The sequence below is a fragment of the Panthera pardus genome, unplaced genomic scaffold (assembly GCF_024362965.1).
Source record: "Panthera pardus isolate Hobbes unplaced genomic scaffold, ASM2436296v1 HiC_scaffold_6, whole genome shotgun sequence".
Classification (NCBI taxonomy): domain Eukaryota; kingdom Metazoa; phylum Chordata; class Mammalia; order Carnivora; family Felidae; genus Panthera; species Panthera pardus.
The window spans coordinates 79,183,360-79,198,850 of NW_026526991.1; the positions used below are offsets into that span (position 1 = coordinate 79,183,360).

General features: G+C 34.9%; 1 protein-coding gene across 2 annotated transcripts in view; it reads left to right on the plus strand.

Moving 5' to 3' along the window:
- ERGIC2 (ERGIC and golgi 2) overlaps positions 1-15,491 on the plus strand; it is a 41,286-nt gene that overhangs the window by 24,195 nt on the left and 1,600 nt on the right. For both annotated transcript variants that reach the window (XM_019452363.2, XM_019452362.2), the window contains 6 exons: positions 470-571; positions 1,518-1,613; positions 6,986-7,041; positions 7,918-8,016; positions 11,569-11,666; positions 14,867-15,029. In XM_019452363.2, the coding sequence (XP_019307908.2) occupies positions 470-571; positions 1,518-1,613; positions 6,986-7,041; positions 7,918-8,016; positions 11,569-11,666; positions 14,867-15,029 (614 nt within the window). The remainder of the gene's footprint in view (positions 1-469; positions 572-1,517; positions 1,614-6,985; positions 7,042-7,917; positions 8,017-11,568; positions 11,667-14,866; positions 15,030-15,491) is intronic.

The following is a 15,491-nucleotide window of genomic DNA, read 5'->3' on the forward strand; positions in this document are numbered from 1 at the left end:
AGAGACACCATAATGGCCTATTTTGTAATGAGAATTAGATGCTTGTGGTATGGGTTTATATCCCAGTAATCTCCCACTTAAGTCCACCAAATCTGTTGTACTTGTCTTATTCTTTGTACCTGTCACACTTTATTCAGTACCCGACAAAAGGTAAGAATTTTGTAACAGCTGCATGCAAGCGTGAAAAAGGAGTTTAGATACTCAGGTGAGGAGAAGCTCCTTCTTAGTGACTCTGACTGCACATCTATTATTCACTCCATCAGCTATTAAACTTAGCTGCCCTACCTCATTTTTCCTTCTTTTAAGGAAATGACCAAAGAAAATTTGGTACTTTATTTTAGAATAAAGTCTTGTAGTAATAAATATATGGGTTAAGTAAGTCAGCTAACCATTGTTATTTTAAAAAAGTGTTAGCTTTCTTGTATTCCTAGGTGTATTTGTAACCGTTGCTTGTTGATGTTGTATGTAGGATGCTGCAGCTGATTCAGAGCAGACTCCAAGAAGAACATTCACTTCAAGATGTCATATTTAAAAGTGCTTTTACAAGTGTTTCAACAGCACTTCCACCAAGGTGAGATGTCATTTTTAAATGTACAACTATTTATTAGGAATTGACTATGACAAAGTTTGAGTATTGGTTTAGTTCCTGAATCTCATATTTCTTAGAGAAGATGTAATCATTCTGTATGATGATTTCTTTTTACTCTTAAATTTATAGCCTGTGATATTGATCATCCTGATCACAAATAATATTATTTCCTTTTCATTTAATTTTTCTCTTATGTGTGTATGGCATACTTCCATATAAAATTATATTAGGTTTTAAGAACAAATTAATTGCATTTGCCATTATTTTATGAGGATGTAGAAACTTTGGTTAGGAGTTTGTGTTTTTATTTCACTTTTTTTTCTCTTTTTTAGGTTACAACAGGTGATATTTAGAAATGCTATAATCATGAAAATGATCATTTAAATTTAAAACTATACAGAGGTTTGACATTTGCTTAGGAAGATGTCATTGTTTGAACTTGGATGGCATGCCTTCCCTCATTCTTACTTCCATCTTTCTCTGTCCCCTACAGTGCCAGAAACAGCTGACAAAAGTATGTTTTTATTGGACTAATTCTTTTAATCTTTCTTCTCTTACTGGCCTTAGTCCTGTGGTCAAATGTGAAGAACCATGGAACGAATATATGTGTGTGTGTGTGTATGTGTGTGTGTGTGTGTGTGTGTGTGTGTGTGTGTGTGTGTGTGTGTATATATATATATACACATACATATACATATATACATACATACATGTATATATACATGTAATTGTTTTTCTACTTTGTAGATGTAAGAGTTTTTATAAATGTGTAGACTTCAAAAAACTGCTGTTGTACTTTTGACATTTAAATCATTACCTAAAAATTGATTTCTAGGGATTCTTTTCCCCATCTACAAAGTGTTCCTTCCACAGGACAGTGACTGTGTTGAGTGTGCCATAAGTAATCCTTCCTCTCATGTTGTAACAGGGAAGATGATTCATCACAGCCTCCAGATGCTTGCAGAATTCATGGTCATCTCTATGTCAATAAAGTAGCGGGGAATTTTCACATAACTGTGGGCAAGTATGTTCTTTTAACTTACTGAAAATACTTTAGACAAGTTGGCAGCTTGGTTTAAAAGTAAATTCTTTGCTAATCAAATAACATAACTACTAAAGGACTATTTACAATGTTGTGTATCTGCATTTTTGATATTTTGAAACTTCCATTCAGGGCTTCAATCTCAGGATAGAGAAGACTACTAACTTTATTTATTTAAAAATTTTTTTTAATGTTTATTTATTAAAAAAATTTTTAACATTCATTTTTGAAAGTGAGACAGAATGTGAACAGGGGAGGGTCAGAGAGAGAGGGAGACACAGAATCTGAAGCAGGTTCTAGTCTCTGAGCTGTCAGCACAGAGCCTGTTGAGGGGCTTGAACTCACAGACTGCGAGATCATGACCTGAGCTGAAGTTGGACCAAGCTTTACCGACTGAGCCATGCAGGCACCCCAGTGTTTATTCAATTTATTTTTTTTTAATTTTATTTTTTAAATTTTTTAATGTTTATTTTGAGAGAGAGAGCACGCATGAGTGGGGGAGGGGCAGAGAGAGAGGGAGACACAGAATCCAAAGCAGGCTCCAGGCTCCGAGCTATCAGCACAGAGCCCAACGTGGGGCTCAAACCCACAAACAGCAAGATGATGACCTGAGCCCAAGTTGGACACTCAACAGACTGAGCCACCCAGGTGCCCCTATTTATTTTTTTAATGTTTATTTTTGAGAGAGAGAGAGCGTGAATGAGTGCGTGTGTGTGTGCACGTGCACATGAGCAGGGAAGGGGCAGAGAGAGAGGGAGACAGGATCTGAAGTGGGCTCTGTGCTGACAGCAGAGAGCCTGATGTGGGGCTCGAATCCACAAACTGTGAGATCATTACCTGAGCCGAAGTCGGATGCTCAACCAACTGAGTCACCCAGGTGCCCCAAGAAGACTACTAACTTTAAAAACTACTTCAAAACAAAAGTAAAACAGTCATGTTATAGTTTATAAATTAAATGAGCTGTAAGTGGATATGGATGAAAACCTTCTACTTGCCAAGTATTAGTAGCCAGGAAGCTCTTACGTAGACATTTTGTTAATTTGTTCATGTTGGATGGCATTAGGTTTTTGTTTTGTTTTTCCTTCTGATGATCATCATCAAAATGCAATCCCTGATGAATTTGAGACAAGTATTTTTATGTAGTTAGAAATTAGTAGTGCCTAAGATAAAGTATGTAGAAGTTAAGAAAAATATCAGACCACCTGTCTTCATGAACAGCACCAGTATAGATACTCTCATATGATATAAACACTTGGTAAAGTTCTGAATAAATAGATTCTCTGGCTCTCTCCCTGCCTCCCTCCCTCTCATTCTCCTTCCTTCCATCTAGAGTTGTAGAGCTGAACAGTTCTTCATTATAAAAGACATTTTTTGAGTACTTGCTGTGTGCATAGTACCATGCTAGATACTAAGGATAAAAACCATAAAAAAGAAAGAGAGAAAGTGTTTTTGCCTTTATGGTGCTGACATTCTGTGAGAGAATCCAAACTTTGAACAGTGAATTACACTAATAAATACTTAATTATAGTTGTATTGAAGCTGTAGAAGTATGGCCGATAAGAAACTACATAACAGGGTACTTGACTTACCCTGCACATCAGCAGAGGCTTTATTGAGGAAAACCTTTGAACACTAGTGAATGATTAGGAATTTTATATATAAAGGAGAAAGGGCATCCAGACTGAGGGAAAGGCCATAAAGCAGGAAAAAACGTTGCTAGAGATTTTTTTGTTATATGTGGAGATAAATAGAATAAGTCTTTTATGCAGTATTATTTCAGTGTTTACAATGATGAGATCAGACATTTGTCTTTCTTGTCCCATTCTTCTTGACATTTATGTTTTGTTGTTTTCTTACTGTTGCCAGGATTGATTCTGTAGCTGGGAACCTTAGAATTTCTTAGTATAGTGCAGACAATAGATAATAGCTGGCTCAAAGAAATTGAGGTTTTATTGCTCATATGGATACAAACAATATCCTACTCCCAAACTAACTGAAAGAGAAAGAGGGTAACTTTGACTAATATTTTATGAGCCTCTATATCATGGCCTTGTTTCCAAATTTCACTTCTCTCTCCATGTGATAATTCATGCCATGAATAAGGGAGGCCAGATGGGAAAGTATTTGGTTTGTATCTTACCCTTATCTCCGGGATATCTTATGAAATCCACTCCTAATATTTGGTATTAGGTTTACCAAGTTCAATATTGATCTTTTTGAAGATCTCATTTTATCTTCTCAGATAGAATATCATCATTCTCAACTGTAATATAAAGGAGAAATAAAAAGAACATGATTTGTAACACGATAATATGTATTTCGATATGCAAATGTTTGAGCCTGAATACATTAGATAAGGTAATGGAGTAGGCAGAGGCTTACCACTTACATGTAGAATCATCAGGTATATATCAGTTGCGTATGCAGAATGAAACAGATGTATTGGCTGTTCAAATACCACAAATGCTATTTCTGTTGATTCTGAAATAGGGAACAACTCTGTAATCCTGCAAATAAAACAAAGTAAAATATTTTCTCCATTTCCTAGGAAATTTAGTATGTATTGAAACTACAACAAAGTACTTTGTGTAGCTAAATGGAGTTAAGTTCTAGACTCATCATTATTCATAGGTTTTTCACCTTTATGAATGCTGCTTAGAGTGTTTGGAAGTCATGCAAGATGTGGGACAGTATTTTTCTGTGTGACACTGTCCCTGCATTGCAGGATGCCTTGCTTCCCTAGCTGCTGTCCAATAAATGCCAGTAGTGACTCCTCCCTGACAACTGTGGCAGCCAAAAATGCCTCCTCCCAGCCTTCCAGTTTTCAAAACAATCTTTCCTTCACTGAAAATCACATGGAACAATATATTGTAACACATGAAAAATATATGAAATTCAGATTTGACTGTCCAAAAACAAAGTTTTACTAGAACACAGTCATGCTTCCCTGTTTACATATGGCTACTTTCACACTACGAGGACTGAATAATTGTGGCAAAGGCTGTACATGACTCATCACTTTGTGCTGCTACTCGGTGTGCACTACAAATTATAACAAGTTATGACACTTATAGCTTGACAGCATTATAGATGCCCTGTGTATTGCTGTCCTCCAGCATTTAATTTATTTATTGTGTTACTCTGTCAGAAAAGAAAAAGAAATACGGGTTTCAGATATACTTTTAAGGCACAGTGGAGTGTGGATTATTTTATCAAATTTGACCTCAGAATAGGATGTTTATTATGCAATGACACTATAGCTGTGCTATGAGGATACAGGACACTTCAGTAATAGCAGACTAAGCACTCATAACAACATCACTAACTCTTGGGGAAAATAAAAATTTAAAAGGGAATATCTAAACACAAGTAGAATTTCTTCGTAAGAATAGAAAATGAAACTGAGGACTGCCACCACATTAAGTTTAAACGTGACTAATTGGTTAGCTAATGCTAAGGAAAGAAAGCTACTTACTGGCAGGCTGATGGAATTGTGTGTGTGTGCACCAATCAAAGAAAGGCATCTGGGGAAAATAGACTGACTTTGGATGGTTAGCCTTTTGGTGGGAAAAGTGCTTAAGCAACTGAGGACCTTGAGAGCAGTAGCCAATAGTCAGTTAAAAAGCAAGGCAGGTGATACTGAGTGCGTTTCCTTGGCTGTTGAGTGAACAGGAGTTACTAATACTGTTTGTTGATTTTTTTTTGAGGAGTCGATGTGAGTTTGAAACGATTGAAGAATTATTTGTCTGTGAATAGCCTGCATGGAACAACTATAGATAAAAAGATTTTTAAAGAAATTGAGAGAACATCAGTGTGTTGCTGGTAGTAAATATGTATGAAGCAGAAAAAGGCTTACGTATATAAATTTTCAAAGCCTGTGAAAATGTAAGGTGTTTAAAGCCTGTAGTTCTATCTACTGTATCAGTAGCAGTACTTCACAGAAAATATTTGAATTGAGCATGTATTATTGAAGTGATAGTGTTGATGGTGAACTTCATTTGCTCTCATGGACTTAAATATCATCATTTTCATGAACTTGTCAGAAGGAAAAGCTAAATGGTACAACTTGCCCTGCTACATAACGGCTCGACAGCTTAGTGGTAAAGATTTTGTGTGTGTATGATTTTGGAACTCAGGGCCAAGATTGAAATTTTTCTGAATAAGGACACTTGCCACCCATTATTATTGAGCACTGAATAGCTTTGGAAGTTAAGTTTTGTGCAGACTGGATAATGTTTCTCAATGAGGTTAGCCTAAAATTTTAAGCAAAAGCAGTGTTTATATATGAAACTCATATTGTGGTAAAGTTATTTCAGCGATAGGTAACGTCAAATGATTTTAAGTGGTTTTCCTTGCTTCCCATGCTTTGACAGCCTGCACTGTCAAAAGTTAAAACAAGAAACGAGATCTCCATTCTTATACTTGTATATATTTTGCAACCTCAAACTATAGTTCCTGAAGTGTTTCAGACCTTGATGCAGGTGCAAAGGAAATTTACATGTTTCAAAATCTATTTAACTGTGTACTTAAGGAAATTCCACCTTAAAATGCAAGTGATCAATCTGTGTTATGCAATGACATGCCGGAAGGAAATACCAAGAGAAGAATGTAAGAGAGTTCTATCCAAGCAATGAATATACTCAATTAAAAGATATGCTCATAGCTTAATATTTTCAAAGATAAAACATATAACATTTCATTATAGATCATCATAACACATAAATCTTTGTGATCAATTTTGAAAATAGGGAACCCTAACTCTCAACCCTAGTTAAGGAAAGGTTATCTCCCAGCAAAAATACCTGAACTACAAAAAAAAGTACTCAGTTATTACTATTACATTTTAAATGTCAGGGTACCTGGGTGGCTCAGTCGGATAAGCGTCCAATTCTTGATTTCGGCTCAGGTCATGATCCCAGGGTTGTGGGATCAAGTGCTATGTCCGGCTTCATGCAGGGCGTGGAGTCTATTTAAGATTCTCTCTCCCCCCCCCCATCCCTCTCCCCCATCCCTCCCCATTCACACACCCTCGCTTATTCTCTCTCAACAAATCATTAAGAAAAGGTCGCGAAAAATTTTCTTTCCTCTTGTGTAACTAGTACATATATTTTCAGTGTTGCATCTTGGCCCACAAAGCCTAAAATACTTACTGTCTGGCACTTCACAGAAACAGTGTGCCAACCCCCAGTTTTTTGCATGGCTGAGATGAGTAGACTTAGCAGTTTAAATCATAGGACAAACATGTTTTTATTATATATTAATAAAATTATATAACTGAGGAAAGATCCCCTTTCTGATTTTAATTAGTTGTATGTTTAAATATTACGACTTTAATCTTTTTTTCTTCCTTTCAGGGCAATTCCACATCCCCGAGGTCATGCACACTTGGCAGCACTTGTCAACCATGACTGTGAGCAGTTTCCTAAATTTTTTCCGTGAAGATGTCATTGAAAAGTGTTGTGTGTGGGTTTTTTTCTTGTGTTTTGTTCTGAGTGCAGATGCAAGGAGTGTTTTAAAAGTGGGCTTTTGTCGAAACAGATGTCCAAAGGAGAAAATAAATGATTAATTTATTGACTCTAATTCATTTTCTCATGTCTTTAAATTACCTGTGTTTCTACTTATTTATAGCTCAGAAGTTGCTGGGGTTAGGGAGTAGAGCCTCAGTGCGCGTTCTATCACTTGGTACACATTTCTGCTAATTTTTAGGGATAATGAAGGGAATGTGTTTAAAGTTTCTTTCAATATATAAACGTACATCTGGACACGTGTATACATATAAAGTATTCAAGTTTTGTGTAATAATTGTCATAAAACTTAGTTTTTAAAGTCTGTTTTAGAGAACAAAACCAAGTAATAAATTCCATAAAAAGTCAGTTTGTCACATTTAGCAATGGTGTGCATTAAAAATATATCTGATTTTTTTCAGTATTTGGCTACATGGACATCATTCCATTTGTTCTAACAATACACTCCTATCACTATATAAAGATTTGGACCAGGAAAGACTCATTATTATTATCTTTGGTTATGAAGATTAGATGTAATATTTCATAGATGTAATTATGAAATTTAAGATACAGCATTTTATCAGAATGTACTTACCATTGTACATTTAATTCCACATATTTATTTGTATTCTCAAAATAATGTGATTTTAAATACTATATTATTATACCTGCAGATTGAGATAATTTTATTTGAGGTTAGATAGGAATGTGAACCAATCTGTAATATGTGGTTTTGAATAATTTAATTTCTGTACTTAATTTTGTTTTATTCCTCTTAGCTTACAACTTTTCTCACAGAATAGATCATTTGTCTTTTGGAGAGCTTGTTCCAGGAATTATTAATCCTTTGGATGGAACTGAAAAAGTTGCTGTAGACCGTAAGTATTTAATGATTACTACTGGAATTTGCATGTAGGAATTGTTTTTATAACTTTAATATTAACCCATTTTTAATAATTCTCTTTAACCCCCTTGTAATAAACAGATAAATCTTTAAGTGGATTAAGTGATTGATAATTTTCTCTGGTAAGGTGTGTAAGAGAGAATTTGTCCGTTAAAAAATGAACCATAAGAACAAAATAAGAAATTAGAGTAACAAGTAAGTAGGAAAAAGAGTTGAATTTAAAAGCTCTCTAAATATATGAAAGGTGAATGTGCTAATAGGGCATAACTCCTAATAGGGCACTAAAGAAAGAATAAGAACCAATGAAAGTTTCGACATTATAAGGAATGTTTTCTTAGTATAGGTTCAGAGTTCTAAAATGCATATTTACCATTATAGAAACCTCCTTGGGGAATTTTACGAACATCAGAAACGTAGAGTTATTCTAGAATAGTTTGGTTATTAACACAGTCAGAAGTAGTACATTATAGCATAGATCCCTTTTATTACTGTTTTAACCTCTGTTCCACTTAAAATTTCATTTTATCCAAATATGGATGGATTATTTTTTTTCTTTTTTTTGGATGGATTATTTTCTTAATTTTATAACAAGTAATCAATCTTGTGTTTCTTGAAGGTTTTTGGTTGCCTTTCCTCTACTGAAATAGTCCTATCTTATGACATGCCCCACCTATAGGACCTTTTAAGGACATGTAAAGCTTCTTGTGCTACTAGGAATTCTAGCCTTTGCAAAACTCTAATTAAGGATTTCATTTTTTATTAATTCAAATAGATTTATTAATATCATTTTCAGTATTTTACTCTTGTAGCATTGTGTTGTAATCAGATGCATCAAAGATGGTTTACTTAGAATCCTGGCTTACATTCCTGAGTATTTTATGTTTGTATGGAAATGCTTCACTTAAGGAAACTTGAGTGTACTAAATTTGGAAATGTGTGAGTAGAAACATTCTGAGAATTAAAAGCTTTATTCAATATATAATCTCCTCTTTATGTGTATGTTCATTGTATACAGAAATACACTATATGTTACTTATGAGATGATCATTTGAAAACATGTTGGTTAATACTTGGTTGCAGGATGCTAAAATGAATTTGAATTTTTGTACAGAATCAGTTCTAAACAGATTAATTTTCAAAGGCTGTTTTTGAGTTTATTCCTAAATTCACAAAGACGAAGAGACTTTTAGAGTTATGTTTTAAAATGCCACCAGATGAGTGTCAGTAGGTTACTCAAAGCTTTAAAGCAGGTGTGCACTTCTCCTTATTAATATGTGTTCTATTGGGCTTTGTTTCCCAAAAAGAAAAAAGAATTAGCATTACAAATGTGTTGTGTCAGGTAACCATTCCCTGGATGTTTCCCAGAAGTTGTGAGGGCATCACTTAGTACTTACATCTTGAATGCTGTACCAATTTGGACAGACCCATAACCTTTGGAACAATTTGTGACCTGCAACAAAATGTCATTCGACAGTATCTGCCTCTCCACCCCACCCTCACCCCCAAACCTAGCCATTAAGTTATCTAACCAATTTATAGCCTTTTCTTGAATTAACAGTGGCACCTACGTCTTCAGTAGTTCTCTGGCCACAGCTTCAATGCTTTCTATTTTTTCCTGTCATATTTCTTTGACCCTTTTGGTTATTATTCATTGTGCTTCACTCCTCACAGGTGATACAATTCCCTTTGTCCTCCATTTTTTTTCCCAAAGTAATTATCCTACCCACGTGTGTAGCACCTATAAGTTATTGCTTCACCGCTCTCAATTTCACCTTTTTTTCATTAATATGTAATACTTAAATACCTTTTTCTCTTAGCACTTTGAGCTCACTACCTCTGTTTACAACACAATAGAGTTTATTTGTAAAAACCTCAAAACTAAGCACAGGTGAAGCAATTCATCTTACATCAAAGGATGAAACTGAAGACCACCCACAATTAATAAGCCATCTATTGGTGGTGGACAGAGTTGACACTCTTCTTCCCTAATCTTATCTGTGATAATAGACTAAAGTCTATTATGTTGGGGTTAATAATAGAGGAACTAGTCAAACACTGTTCATGTTTTTGAGAGTTATAGTCATACAGGTGGTAGGTAAGTAAGTGAAGTTGAAACAGGTTTTATTTTATTTTGTCAGAAACTTGTTTAATATTCGTGTTTGAAGACACTCTTACTGTTAACCTCTCTCTCCTATCTACAGTTTACCCTTCCCTCCCCTATTCTGAATTATACTGAGATAAGAGAGAAATTGGATTGATGGAAATAAAAATTCATTAATGTTGAGCAAAAGAAGATAGACACACAGAAGTGCATATTGTGTACTCGCATTTATATGAAATTCTAGAATAGGCAAAACTAATCTGTGATGACAGAAGGTAGATTAGTGGTTGGCCTAGGGTCAGAGGTACAGGGTATTGACTGCAAAGGGGTATGGAGGAACTTTGTGAGGTGGGAAAAATATTTTCTATTTTGACTGTGGTGGGCAGAGACATTTGTCAAAATTTATCAGACCATATATTTAAAATTGGTGTATTTTATTCCTGTACAGTTTCTATAGACAGTTATTATCATGTAATGTGAAGTACATCTATTTTCATGTCAAATGTAAGGAGGCCCTATTACTTATCTAATTGAAACTCTAGATAGATACTTCTAATTCTAAATTTTCTATAAGATAGACCTGGAAAATTAACCTGTTTTGTATTCTGTGAACTGTTACCTGTTTAAGGTTAATTAATAATTGATAACCTACTGGTATTGATGATTTGTATTAAACTTAGAAATGCCTTAAAGGCTATATAAATATGATCCTTTTGATTATGCAAGAACCTTAGACCACCATAGAGTAGGTTCTTTAGTTATTTTCCTCCTGTATCAATTCTTTGTATATATCCAAAGGCTGGCTAAATTGGTTTATTTATATATCTTAAGATATTAGTAAAAACTGAAAATATGTCTTGTGGTGGTTATACTATTATAACTTTATTCTCACTAGTTTCTTTACTGTAAAGAAATGCTACTTTTACTTTTCATATTTGATAAAAGGATAATGTTATAAAGGATATCTAATGACTAGTTCATTTTTTTAACATTTTTGTTTTTGACAAAGAAAGAGAGACAGAGTGTGAGTGGGGGAAGGGCAGAGGTAGAGGGAGAGAGAGAATCTTAAGTAGGCTTCATGCCCAGCGCAGAGCCTGACTCGGGGCTTGATGTCAAGACTGTGAAATCATGACCTGAGCCCAAAATTAATAAGAGTCAGACCCTTAACTGAGCCACCCAGGCGCCCCATTTTTTTTAACAACTAATAGATGTGTATACATGACTGTTTTATGCTTATTGAGAACTTGTTTACCAAGTATGAGTATATTGCTTTCGTTGATTCTTTAAAAAAATTTTTTTTGTTAAACACTATCATAAGTAGCATTAAATTTCAAGGTCAATGTGTATAATAGAAGGAGGGTGTATTTGGCAGTAGTATTGTTGCTATTGGATTGATGAAAAAAACACATTTTGTTTTTATTCTAGACAACCAGATGTTCCAATATTTTATTACAGTTGTGCCAACAAAACTACATACATATAAAATTTCAGCAGACACCCATCAGTTTTCTGTTACAGAAAGGGTAAGTTGAATCTAACTGATAAAATGATTTTTTTTTTCAGTATTTTATAGTCCTCTACAAAAAAAAGTTACGACTTGGTGCTCTCCCCCATTTAAAATTTGTGGAAGTTTTGAAATGCATTAATATTTTATTTTAAGCTAATAAAATATTAGAACTGGATATTATTAGTATGCTGTAGAGCAAGAAAAGTAGATTTTAAAAATCTGGAATGTCTTCTCTTCAATTAAAACAAAATATTAAACTATGATGGTATTAATGAATTTATTCTTAATATCTTAATTTTGTAATGTTTTCTCTTGTATTGGTATAATTAGTTCTTACCTGCCAGCAGATTCTCTGGTTTTGTGTTATTAATTTTTTAATTAATGTACTTACCCTGGAGCATGCATGGTTCTTCTGGCTCAGATAGTAGACTAAGAGGGTTTGCCTTCCTAAGTTAGTGCTTTTTATTCATCTAATTAAAAGGATGAACATTCTGCAATCTCAGGGAGAGTAGCCTTATAAAAATGTATTATGAGGAATATAGTTTTGGAATTGGACAGTTTAACAGACTTCACATGTATTCTGGGGTCATGTTTTCTAATTATTGTGTTTAAGAATGGTGAATATTCAGGGTGCCTGGGTGGCTCAGTCAGTTAAGCCTCTGACTCTTGATTTTGGCTCAGGTCGTAATCTCAGGGTTCAGGGGGTTGACTGCATGGAGCTCTGTACTGACAGTATGGAGCCTGCTTGGGATTCTCTCTTTCTCCCTCTCTCTCTGTTCCTCCCACCCTTGTGTTCTCTCTCTTTCTCACAAAATAAATAAACTTAAGAAAACCTTTTTTTAAAGAATGCTGAACATTGAAATATTATCCAGAATTCCAAGGCAAAGTATAAGTGCTTTTAAAAATTTACTTTCCTCCATGTGGAGTTACCTTTTGATAGTTTTCTAGCTTATGATGACTATGTCCTCAGGAATTATAGAGTTTCCCTTAGGAGATTAAATACTGAAGTTTTCAGGGGTGAAGTTGTCATGTTTGACTTTCAAAGGGTTCAGGGTGAAAAACTTAAGTGTGTGTGTGCGTGTGTGTACACGGAGAGAGAGAAACTAGGTAAAAAATATATTGTGCTTTTTAGCATTTTTTTTTTTTTAAGTTTTATTTATTTTGAGAGAGTGTGCACGTGTGCGCATACACGCATGCTAGTGAGGGAGGAGCTGAGAAAGAGGGAGAGAGAGTCCAGAGCTGGCTCTGCGCTGACAGCCGACAGGGACTCAGTCCCACGAACTGTGAGGTCATGACCTGAGCCGAAACCAAGAGTTGGACGCTTAACTGACTGAGCCACCAGGCGCCCCATCAGCAATTTTAGGGGTTGAATGATAACATTTTTCACTAAAATTGGCAACACCTGAACATTAGGAGGTCTGGATAGTGTCAAGGCTTTGGGGAAAAGAGGCATATATACATTGCTATGGGAATGCAAAACACCATAGTCTCTATGGAAGAGAGTTTGGCAATATCTGCAAAATGATATGTTCATTTATCTTTTGATCCAGCAATTTCACTTCTAGAAATTGAATCCAAGGTTATAGTGAAAAAAATACAAAAATGATGTGTATGAGGCTATTCATTGTATTGTTATTTGTAATAGTAGAAGATTATAAACAACTCACATGGTACATCCTCACAATGGAGAAACATGGAACTTCAAAAAAAGAGAAAAAGATAACCATATATTGATACGAAATTAACTCCAGGATAAATTAAAAAAAAATTTTTTTTTTAACATTTATTTATTATTGAGAGACAGAGAGAGACAGAGTGTGAGCAGGGGAGGGGCAGAGAGAGAAGGAGACACAGGATCTGAAGCAGGCTCCAGGCTCTGAGCTGTTAGCACAGAGCCCATCGCGGGGCTTGAACTCACAAACCGTGATATCATGACCTGAGCCAAAGCCAGATGCCCAACCGACTAAGCCACCCAGGTGCCCCTCCAGGATAAATTTTAAACAGCCAAATTAAATAAAAATATATATATAATCTCAGAGCATTTGACCTCTTTGTAGTGTGTTTGTGCTGATACGGTGACTAAAATAGTTGTGTTTCACTTAAAAAATAAGTGTGGAGTAACTAGAGTTGGTTAAATGGGGGATGAGGGGGACAGAGAGGAGGAGGGCTGAGCTTCATTAGTCCTGAAACCCAAAGTGAATCATTATTAGTGTTTTGTTACATGAACCCCCCCACCCCCACCCCCCGTCCTTCAAACAGCTTCTGCCCATACAGGTGATGACAATATAATTATGGTATGATATTGAACATACCAGAAATTTAAGATGAAGTCACTTTATTGGAAAGTCGATCAGTGGCTTATAAGGCTCTGTTCTAATAGGGGAAGGGGTTTTGTAATGCCTCACACAAAATTATTTTAATTTCCCTTGTTACTTGTATTCCTAAAGCTTGCAGTTTAATTATAGCTTAATTAAAATAGGGACTGTTATGACAAAAGTCAACAAAGCACCGTGGTAGCATAATTGTTTCAAGCTATAACAGAAATTTATTAGACAGTTTGCAAACTTGATTTTTGAAGTGTAAACAAGATGGAATGAAATAGAGTATTTTCTTGGACAGTGTACACACTATGGGGGGTTTATGATTTTAGTCCCATTCCTTTTAAGAATAAAACTATCTTTAGAAACTGAACCAGTAACTCAAATATTGATATGTTTCAAATTAGTGCATGCTGTTTTCTTCTTGTATTATACCTCCTACAGTTTAAATAAACAACAGAAAGTGAAATTACTTGTTTTCAAATCTGATCATTTAAATGATAGGAAATAAATATAATTATTTTGTAAATTCTTAGCAAAGAAGTCTTACAAAAAGTATGTCAAAATATGAACTTAGTTTTTATGGATTTGATCAATGAAGAAGATGCCATATAGTTGTAAGCTCTTGAGCTCAGTAGAATGCTTATATGTAAAGTGACTTTTTCAGAAAATAGAAAAGAATGACTCTGCTCTTTTGATTCTTTCAGAAGCTAACCACACAAAGAATACAGGATAATTCAATTGTCTCTGAAGAGCTCAGTCTAGTAGGACAATTCATAAAGAGATTTGGATATCCTTCTTGTATAGTTGGACTGTAGGGCTTCATATTGCCTGTGCAAGTAACCAGATGATGTGAATCCCATTTTTCTCCTTCTCCTATCTCTCCCCTTCGTTTTAGGAACGTGTCATTAACCATGCTGCAGGCAGCCATGGAGTCTCTGGGATATTTATGAAATATGATCTCAGTTCTCTTATGGTAACCGTCACTGAGGAGCATATGCCTTTCTGGCAGTTTTTTGTAAGACTCTGTGGTATTGTTGGAGGAATCTTTTCAACAACAGGTTAAGATTCATTCCTTTTTTGTTTAATTTCTTGAATGTTACACTGAAATTAAGATGCTGTTACTTAGCAGGAGCAAGAAATATATATACATTCCCATGTTTTGATATTTTAAGAATTTTTTCTTTAAGATTGAATTCCAGATCTCTGAATTGATTAAGCATTACACATAACTAAGTTCACTGCATTCAGTGATTCAAGGGAGATTACTTAGTGAGCTAGAAGGATCCTAGAATTGAATCCAGGTTCTGCCATCTGCTATCACGTGGGGATAGGCTTGTGTATAGGTCACTTACCTTTTCTGAAATTTTCTCCTCTATAAAAATGGGAATAATAATGTATACTTACAAGTGTGTTGTAGGATTAGATGATAAAATGCCTAGAAATAGTAGACACTTGAATGTAAGTTTTTTTTCACGTAAGGCATTTTTAACTGTACAATATGTAAAATCACATCTTATGGT